The sequence below is a fragment of the Merops nubicus genome, unplaced genomic scaffold (genome assembly GCF_000691845.1).
Source record: "Merops nubicus isolate BGI_N331 unplaced genomic scaffold, ASM69184v1 scaffold11193, whole genome shotgun sequence".
Classification (NCBI taxonomy): domain Eukaryota; kingdom Metazoa; phylum Chordata; class Aves; order Coraciiformes; family Meropidae; genus Merops; species Merops nubicus.
The window spans coordinates 1,602-11,398 of record NW_008598273.1 but is presented as its reverse complement, the minus strand read 5'-3'; the positions used below and the strand labels follow the sequence as shown (position 1 = coordinate 11,398).

The window sequence follows — 9,797 nt, the reverse complement described above, 5'->3', positions numbered from 1 at the left end:
TCAGCTGAATGAGCCTCCACACCTCAACTCAAGGGCCTTCTTTTCTGTCTCATCACACCTCAAACAGAGCCCCTGGCACAGATGTGTTCTGAGAGAGCTGGGTTAGCAGCACATTCACTGGCTGCAGGTGAGGAAGCCCAGATCCATGTGAGCTCTGTCTTCTAAACTGCTCTAAAAACTGCCTGCAACTTGACACTGGGAAAATCCAGCAGGCCAGGATACAGTGTGTGGGTGGTGAAGGAGCCAGAAGTCTCCAAGGCACAGGCTGATAGATTGCTCAGCAAGTGTGGGAGTGAGGAGCCAATTCCCAGGCTCCTGGAGAAGTCAAATGGTCAACATTGCAAAGGAGGTTCCAGGCCATCAGCACCACAGCAGCGTGCCTGGAATCTCCCTGCACACTCTGCTTTCTGCAGGACCTCAAATTTCTTACTTTAAAGGTTTGTACTGAATTGTATCCACTTGAATTCCAAAGAGCTCCTTGGCTGCGTGCTTGTAGATGTGCTCCAAATAGCCACCAGAACCTCCCCCAGAGTGGCTTGTGAGCTCCTCTTCTGCAGCACTGCTGAGCCTGGGGAAAAGGAGGGGGGAAAAAAAGGCAGTTTTAGGGGAATTCTGGATAAAATGGAACAGCCAGCATGAATGCAAAGGTCCAGGGGACTCAAAAGCCACAGAACAAGCCCCAGAGCAGTTCCCTTTGAGCTTCTCACTTTTCCCTTTCTCCTGGGAACCAACTATTCATAGCTTCAGAGCCCAGGAGGTTTAACCCTGTGCTGCCCAGCAGCCTTTGGGTCAAGATCAGTGGAAACACTGTCACCTGCCACCGCAAGGCCTGACCCAGGCACTGCCAGCTTCATCTTCCCCTATCAAAAAGTTTATTAGCTCCTCATTTAATACCTCTACAAACAGCCTGAGAAAAGGGAGGAGAGAAATAATCCCAGCATGGTGGGGTGGGAAGGGACCTGTGGAGATCATCGCATACCAGCCCCTGCTCCAGCAGGTCACCCACAGCAGGGTGCCCAGGGTCACAGCCAGGAGGGTTTGGAATCTCTCCAGAGCAGGAGACTCCACAGCCTCTCTGGGCAGCTGCTCCAGGCTCTGCACCCTCACACCAAAGAAGTTTCTCCTCCTGCTCAGGTGGCACCTCCTGGGTTCCAGTTGGTGCCCGTTGCCCCTGGTCCTGTCACTGGGCACCACTGACCAGAGTCTGGCCCCAGCCTCTTGCCCCCTGTGAGCCCTTTAGCTTTTGATCAGCATCAATCAGATCCCCTCTCAGGCTTCTCTTCCCCAGGCTCAACAGCCCCAAACCAGCAAAGTGATGGCACTGTGGGTCCATGCAACCTGTGCTTCTCTTGGAGGACACAACCTAGCAGAACTCCTGTCAAGAGACACCAGTCCTAAAGCTTTCCTGCAATATTAACAAACCAGAGTTCACTACTGAAAGCTCTAGATCTGTGGGACAACACAGGGTTTGAAACCAGCTCCTTTAGATTTGGCTGCTGAGATGTGTGAGAACACTTCTGGGAGGGGTCTGTGCTGTGATCACAGAGAGATGAAATCTGTGTGACTGTGATTTCATGTGCTTCAAGTTGTGTAACACAGGTGAACAAAGATAATGCTGGCAGGACACTTGCTCTGGACAGGACTGTCCTCAGCAGGATCCTGGTTCCAGTTCACAGATTCTTGGTGTTGAACAATGATCTGGCTTCATAGTTGTGCACAAATGATTCCACCTCGCTGACATGCCAAGACACAACCAACTGTTCAGAGGTCAAGAGAACATTTCTTGAGAAGAGCTCCCCAGATGGAAGCCACAACAATAGCTTTTGTTAGAGAATAACAAGAGGAGGGATCTGCTGAGCACCCACCAGGCAGTGACACTTGTGTTCTCCTCCTAACAGCTGCAGGAGGGAAAACACTTGAACTCAGGCCAAACTGTCTCAAGTCAAACTGAAGATGTTGCCTCTCACAGATAAAAATCTGAGCTTTGGAAGTGCTGCAGAAGGCAAGACTTCAGCCCCCCAACCACCCTCAGGAACTATATTTAATTTGCTCTTGTTTACAGGAACTGAGCTTTGTTAACAAAACCTTTCAGTGTGTCTGGCCTCACGTACTGCTCCTCTCTTGAAAGGAGGCTGCCAGTAAGCTCCAGAGCTGGCCTGGAGCAAACAGCTACACCAGCAGCAGCCTGGGGCTTTTTGGCACTTCATCCTCTTCTTGCTGCCAAAGGCAATAACCTCTTAATGGGCTTTTCCACGTGCTGGAGGATCAAGCCCAGCAAGAGCCACGGGGCTGAGCCTGTGACTGCCCTGAGGAATACGTGCTGCTTGCAACCAGCCAGCAAGAGGTTCTAGAGGCACTTGATCACCACCATGCTGCTCAGAATGTCCTCCTCAGGAGCTGGCCAGAGATGGATATCAATTAATTAGATGTTCAGCTCTATGTTATAACTCACACTTCCACAATGTCATTTCCCAAGGGAATCCAAACACTTTGGGATCTTTTTTTTCTCCTGTTTTCTGTTAGTGGGTCAACAAGAAAGCAGAAGGACCTGTTTGCATCACTCAAGTGCTACTTCTGGGACTCAACCATGCTGACATCTACCCCAGCTGAGGATCCTTTTCTTTGTTGAAGGGAAAGCAATCTGTGCCTGCACTAGGTCAGCAAAAGACACTTAATCCTGGAAAAAAGTGGCCATAAATAGATCTGTAGCAGCACGTGTCATGTGAAACCTACACCTACCCATCCACTGAGATGCAGCAGAAGGAAAATGAGGCTCTGGGCATGGATGTTATTTTAAATCTGTTTTTTAAGTTAAGTATGCCTTGCATGAAAGGATGGGATGGCAGCAGACAGTCTCTACCTTGTGTTCTCCTTTTCAGGAGTGACTAATGCTTCTGACAAAGCTCATCTATGAAATAGGCTGCACAAAAGGATGTTTTCCTTCATGGTTCTATCAACATCTGTGTGCTGACCAGGCCACTCTTGAGCACAGGCTGCAAATGGCACATGCTTGTACTAAAAACACTTGAAGGCCATTTAGAAGCAACCCCAATTTCAAAACAAGTTGGTCACATCTGCAAGGGGTGCAGCTGAGAACAGACTAGTGCCACATGCCAGTCGTGTGCTAGATGCTGTATATTTGGGGTACCAAAATCTCTCCTAAAAACTTAAGGAGCTTGTGGAGTAGATTTTTGAGTGGTATAACTTGGTGAGAACTCTCAAAGGTTGCCTTTAAGAATGCAGATGTGGCCTTTGTGTTATTAATGTGCAAAGTGCCACAGACACTTCTTCCAAACTGCCTGGGGGAAGGCTCTGGTTTAGCATTTGGTGTGGAACCAGCACTGCCTGTCAATTCAGAGAGTAAAACATGATTTTATTGTGTCTGTAGTCACTCAGATCTCTGTGCAGTTGTCACTCAACCAGATGTTAGTTCCCAGTTGAAGCAACTCAAGTTTCATCTGGTTTGCACATGTTTTGGATCTTTATTTTTAAAAAGAAAGACTCCTAGAGATTATCTGAGTGACCTAAACATTTCTTACTTATGCTTTAACTCTGGAACCCTTACAGTAGCTGTGATAACTGGGAACAGAGACAAGGAAGCTGAGCACAGTGCACTAACAGGCTCTGTTTCAGCAAACTTTTATCACTGATCCAGATTGTTTCAGTTTGCAGGTAGATTTTTGTGGGATTCCACCCCAGCTATACTCTACCAGTAACTGGAGGAAGTGGCTGCTGTGCAATTTGTACTTCTCTGCACAATTATTTTGCCATTATACTCTGACTGAGCTAATTCCAGCAATCCTGCTGACTTCCAGTGAGTGCTGCTGATCCTGGGGACTACTAAAATCTAGGCTAACTAGTTACAGATCTCCCCAAAGTGGAAATTTATCATATCCTGTGGATTAAGTATTTTAATGCACAGTTGTACTGATTCAAGAAGAGAAAAAAAAACTGAAATGCAAACTTTGTGCAGCCTTGTGTAGAGCAGTAGTGGGGAGGCAAATTCTGTTGAAGAACCCTATAAATGCTGGATGAAAAGATGGCTGAAGATGCAAAAGAGGTTTTGTTCTCACATGGTATCCAATGGAGCAGGATCCACATCTGACAGAGAGACTCCTTCTTGCTCCAACAGCTTTAGCACTTCTCCTGAAACAGAACCATAGATGTAAGAAGTTCTTATTCTGGGGATGAAGGAAAATCAAAATTGACAGCTCAGCACACCAGACTGCATCTGAAACTCTAACCAGGATGTTGTTTGCATTAATACAGTGTAATTAGGCAGCAATACCCTCCATCAGAGACAAAGGCTCATTAAAACTAGCCCTGAGGTGTCCAGAATTTGTCCAGGAATTCCCTGGCCCCCTCTGGCTCCACTCACCTGTGGTGATGACACAGTCCACATCACGAGTTTGGTACTCTTGGTTGAAGAAGTCTGGCCTTGAAGCCTCTAGCTTCTTGTCATAGCAGGGCATGACCGTGACGTGGTAGATCCGCTCAGGGGTCAAGTGCTGCAAGAGAGACAATGATGTGCTGCAGTTGGGCTGCCCAGGAGCAAACCCCCCCTCCCCCTGAGGGGGATGTTTTCCAGGTACAAATGAGGATGATGGCACTGATCCTGGGGCAGAGTGGCTGGAAACTGCCTGCCAGAAGAGGCCCTGGGGGTGCTGGTGGGCAGCCAGCTGGATGTGAGCCAGTGTGTGCCCAGGAAGGCACCAGCATGCTGGCCTGGGTTAAAAGAGTGTGTCCAGCAGGAGGAGGGGAGGGATCCTGCCCCTGGACTGGGGGAGGGAAGAGGTTGAGGACTGGGATCAGTTTTGGACACCACAGTGTGAGGAAGACCTTGAGGGGCTGGAGCAGGTCCAGAGAAAGGCAACGAGGCTGGTGAGAGCGGTGGGGAGCATTCCTGGGAGGGGTGGCTGAGGGAAATTGGATTGTTTACTCTGGAGAAGAGGAGGCTGAGAGGAGGAGACCTTATTGCTCTCTACAACTCCCTGAAAGGAGGTTGGAGTGAGGTGAAGGTTGTTATCCCAGGTAACCAGCAACAGGACAGCAGGAGATGGGTTGAAGCTGTGCCAGGGGAGGTTTCAACTGGGTATGAGGCAGAATTTCTCTCCTGGCAGAGTGGTGAGGATTGGCCCAGGCTGCCCAGGGAGGTGCTGGAGTCCCCAGCCCTGGAGGGGCTCAAAAAACATGTGGATGTGGCACCTGGGCACACGGTTTAGTGTTGGGGTGATGCTTGGAATTGATGATCTTAGAGGCCTTTTCCAACCTTACCAATCCTATGATAATGCCACCATGCCTCTGGAAATACTTCTGCATTTACAGACACATTATTTATCTTGCAGAACCCAATTTTAGTTTGCAGCAAGTGTCAGCAGCATGGTCTTGCACAGGCTTCCCTCCACCTCCTTTTGCTGGTGCAGATGATTCAAAAATCAATCAGTGAAGTGAATTCCTAATTACCCAGTTAGAGAACAGGCTTCCTGCATGCTGCTAAACCCCAGCCAGGCAGCAGCAGCTGAGAAATGATCTGGAGTTAGACAAAAACCTCACGACCATCCAAGAAATAAGCACAGGCCAAGGAAACAAGTCATTGACTCCAGGCCATTGTTTCAGCATCTTGTGCCAAATCTTCTCAGTAGCTGCCAATTTTTGTGACAAGCACACAGATGTCAGCATTTACTTAATGCAAGTGTTAAACCACTGCTCATTAATGGACAATAAATCACACAATCAGAAGTGGTGCTTCAGTTTCTCACTGGACAAATCTAGGCTGTTAATATAACTCCAGTCTTTGCAGATCAAATTTACACTTGGAAGGATTCCAAAGGTTAAAGACTGGAAACAGAACTAAATCAGACTGAAGCAGAACATTAAGCTGGGAACAAGCAAGTAATTTTTGGATGAGACATGATCTGCACGTATGTGCTGACTGAAGTTTTGTCTAAGGATAACTTAAAAGTTATTCACCAACTTAAAATAACATGGAAATACCACACACAGACACTGAAAAGTTTCTCTGGCCTTCCAAAATCCCATGCAGAGGTTTTAAGCAGTCCGTGCAGAAAAATATCAGCTTAAAGTCTTCAATTTTAGCAGTTTGCCCCCAAGTGCAGCATAGTTCACCCCTTACCTGCTGCTCTGCAAAATAGCCCTTGACCAAGGAGCCCATGACCTGCTGTGGAGACTTGGTGGTGCTGATAAAAGGAATGATGAAGCTGCCGTGGGTTTTCTCTGCATAGCAGATCCAGCCTGAGGGGAGTGTAATTAGCAAATAAATTAAAAAAAATTAACAGCCCTTCACTCTGCCCACCCTGCTCCCAACCCCAGGCTTTGTACTGATTAATAACCATTTTCAGCCTCACTTTAGCAAAAAAAGAAAGCAAGGGAAGTGTCACACAAGATTATTGTAGAGATTGCCAGGTAAACATATAGATAATTACTGCTCTTAACACCAAGATGTCTTTGGAAGGTGAACAGAGCAATCCTCTAAGGGCATTTCCCCATTTAGAACCATAAAATCATCAAGGTTGGCAAAGACCTGTAAGATCATCCAGTAAAACCATCAACCCAACCATGACCACGACCACAGAACTCTGTCCACACGTTTTCCGAACACCTCCAGGGCTGGCAATGATTTTAGACTTTTCTCTCCAGCTTTTTCATATTTTTTTTGGTTCTAATGCACACTTTGTAGGCTGGTTCATTAGTTCCATAACTAATTTTTAAGGCCCTACCTGGGCAGGCAGAAGCCAGCATTGGCAAAGCCTTCTTGTCTTCAGCTCGCTTTCGGAAGCGTTTTACAAACTCCTCTTGGCTCTCCAGCAGGCTGAAGTTTCTGGAGAAAGTGGTATCAAAAACGTAGTGCACCCCTAAGCAGGGCAACAGCCGTGTTAAAATTCACACCAAAAAGGCAGCAGATACACCAAAAAGCCTCCAGTCAAAGCAGATTCACACCACGTGCCTTATTTACAGGGGTCAGCCTCAGCAGTTGACCTGTCTCCTGTCAGCACAGTGAGACAGGCACAAGTGACAGGAGGACTGCAGATCTAAAATATAAACCTCCTAAAACTCCCAGGTTCCTCCTGCAGCTAAAATCACAGTTTGTATTTGAGCTAATGCCAGCTACAAAGCACTGTGAGTCCTTGGGGAGGTTAAATCACCCCAGCAGCCCCCTCCAGGGATGAGCAGAACAAAGCCACACTTGCCTAAACTCTTTAAGAAGGCAGTCAGCTTCTTTGCTGTTTCCAGAACTCCCATTTTACACCTTGCAGCTAGTGAAGCTCTGGATTGTGGTGAAACAGAAACCACCACCAATTTCTGTTCTTCAGGAGCAGCAGTCTTGGAAAACAAAATCAACAGCAACATGCTTTGGACAATATTAACATGGACACAAAGAACTTTCAGCACACACTAGGAAGTATTTCCCAGCTTAACTGTGAAGTCAGTAGCTCCCTACATTAAAAATCCTTTCCAAACCCAGGATTTCTTTTTAAAACCAGAAAAAAAACCCCACACCAGTGCACTGAGAATGTCCTTGAACCCTTCTGATTTATGGAGCTAATCTTTATGTGTGCTGTTTCCACACCTGCCTCCGTGGATGCACCACCCCAATCCCTGAAGAATTCCAGCCTCTGGAGCCAAGCTGGCTGTGACATGTCACCCACCTTGTTGAAAGTCAGCATTTTGCAGAGCTCTTCGTGGCTCTGCTGAGTGATTAAAATGCTCTCTGCTGATGTGATGCAGCCACTACAAGCCAGACAGTCATTCAGGGTGATTTTAGCCTTTTCCAGTTTCTGTGCTTCTCCGTCCTGTGAGGAAACAGAGGAGCCTCAGTTCTGGTTGGAATTGGGCAGCAGTCTGCCCACCTTCACTGTATTCACCACAAAGATGGTGCCCTTTTGATGCTCTTGGATTGTCACTCATTAACATAAAGAGGAAGACAAGTATCTCTGAAGTTTGCTGGGTTTTAGAGGATTATTTAGCAGAAAGATGCAAAGACACTGAAGAACTTCAGGGAAATTTTAGCAAGACCATGAACATAACCTGCATAAAACACAGAACAATGGTTTGGGCTGCAGCTGCTGGGCTCACACTGCTCCAAAACACTGAAATTACACTACCCCTGAAGGAAATAGGGTCTGTCTTGCTTCACTTTTCAACTTGTGAGTGGCTGAAGACTGGCTCAGCCCAGCTGCTCTTTCAGCTGCCAGGCTGGAGACCCACAGAGATCCTAAATCTTTAAACCTCAACCTCCAGCACATGTTGAATGTCACCCTGCAGAAAGCAGGCCAGCTTTGTCACCTCTGTCACACCCTGCTCACTGGATGGTGCTGGAGCTGTTTCCTCCCAAACTACAAGCTCACTAACATTTTTTAATCAATACTGAGAGTTCTGTAGTCGTCCTGGGTGCAAAACTTTCACAGGCACTGAAGGGAGAAGCCTCTGGCAGCACATCAGAGACAGTGTGAAGCTGGCCACTGACTTTTCATAACGTTTGACCTGAATTAGTCAGTTATCCCCTGAGATTCTCCTCTTAAACCTCACTTCTCAAGAAGTCAGAAAAAAAAGACTGAGCAATTAGGGACTGTGAAATTAAAATTTTAAAATAAGAAACCAGACCCCTTTGGGAGCATCTCCCCTTCTTAGAGTCATCCTCTGCCTAAGTGGAAAATACCATTTCTTGATGATTTCCCAGCTTGATTAACTCAGAAATGCTTAGTAACAACTTCTGGGTAAACAGGAAAACTATTCTGCAAAATTGAGCAGCAATTAGAGAAGCAGGAGGCTTAGGAATTCTGCAGGGTAATGAACAAATCATTTGAAATAGTATTTAAAAAAATCAGAGCAGAATTTTAAAAGCATCCAGCTGAATCCCATTTTCAGTGCTCTGCTCTGTGACATCATGCAAAAAGAAAAGATTCAATAATCAAGTCACAAATAATCTAAGAATTGGTACTGATGGGAAAACAGACATTGGATCTTGTATAGAAAATCATCATTAATTAATGTCAGTGCTTTAGAGCACAAAAGGCTGATGCAAAATCAGAATTACTGCTTATAAAACCAAGTAATTAAAAAGTTGGACTCTGGAAAAAAGACACAAGAATGCTGACAGCAATAGGAACACTCTTCTAACACCTTGGTCCTCTGTGAGGCATTAAATAGCTGTAGGCTACTCAAATACTTCACAATACACTCCCATTTTTCTGGATATTTTACACAATAAGGAAGCAAAATGACACATACCTGATTGATCTGAAAATAGCTTCCATCTGCTTCTATCCTGATCTTAGCTGCTGCTTTTCCAGGCTTTTTTTCCACTTTTACAGGTTTGATACATTCCTGAAAGAGAAATAAAAGCCCCAAAGTGCAGAGATGAGCAACAAAGAGGTAGATGGAATAGAAACCAGAGGGATCCAACCCAAACCCCAGTTCCAGAGTGAATGCTGCCTGCTCTCCCTTAAACTGTGCTGGATTTACTTTCAGCATCTGTAGCCACCAAGGGAAAAAAAACATAAAAGCAAAATCTCACCCCGAAAGAGAAATAAAAGCCCCAAAGTGCAGAGATGAGCAACAAAGAGGTAGATGGAATAGAAACCAGAGGGATCCAACCCAAACCCCAGTTCCAGAGTGAATGCTGCCTGCTCTCCCTTAAACTGCTGGATTTACTTTCAGCATCTGCAGCCACCAAGGGAAAAAAAAAACATAAAAGCCAAATCTTCTCACCCCTTTTTTACAGAAGGAACACTTTTCCAGCATCCCACCCAAACCAGAGAGCAGTTTTGCTATTCCTG

At 46.2% G+C, this 9,797-nt stretch overlaps 1 protein-coding gene across 1 annotated transcript in view; it reads right to left on the bottom strand.

Annotated features, from left to right (window-relative positions):
• The window catches only part of NARFL (nuclear prelamin A recognition factor-like), an 11,671-nt gene extending 1,909 nt beyond the window's left edge, over window positions 1-9,762 (bottom strand). The window contains exons 1-9 of the mRNA XM_008936996.1: window positions 9,730-9,762; window positions 9,250-9,345; window positions 7,668-7,811; window positions 7,209-7,341; window positions 6,738-6,872; window positions 6,134-6,252; window positions 4,379-4,508; window positions 4,074-4,146; window positions 431-568 (exon numbers count right to left, since the gene is read on the bottom strand). Of these exons, the coding sequence (XP_008935244.1) occupies window positions 431-568; window positions 4,074-4,146; window positions 4,379-4,508; window positions 6,134-6,252; window positions 6,738-6,872; window positions 7,209-7,341; window positions 7,668-7,811; window positions 9,250-9,345; window positions 9,730-9,762 (1,001 nt within the window). The remainder of the gene's footprint in view (window positions 1-430; window positions 569-4,073; window positions 4,147-4,378; window positions 4,509-6,133; window positions 6,253-6,737; window positions 6,873-7,208; window positions 7,342-7,667; window positions 7,812-9,249; window positions 9,346-9,729) is intronic.
• Window positions 9,763-9,797: the final 35 nt, after the last annotated feature.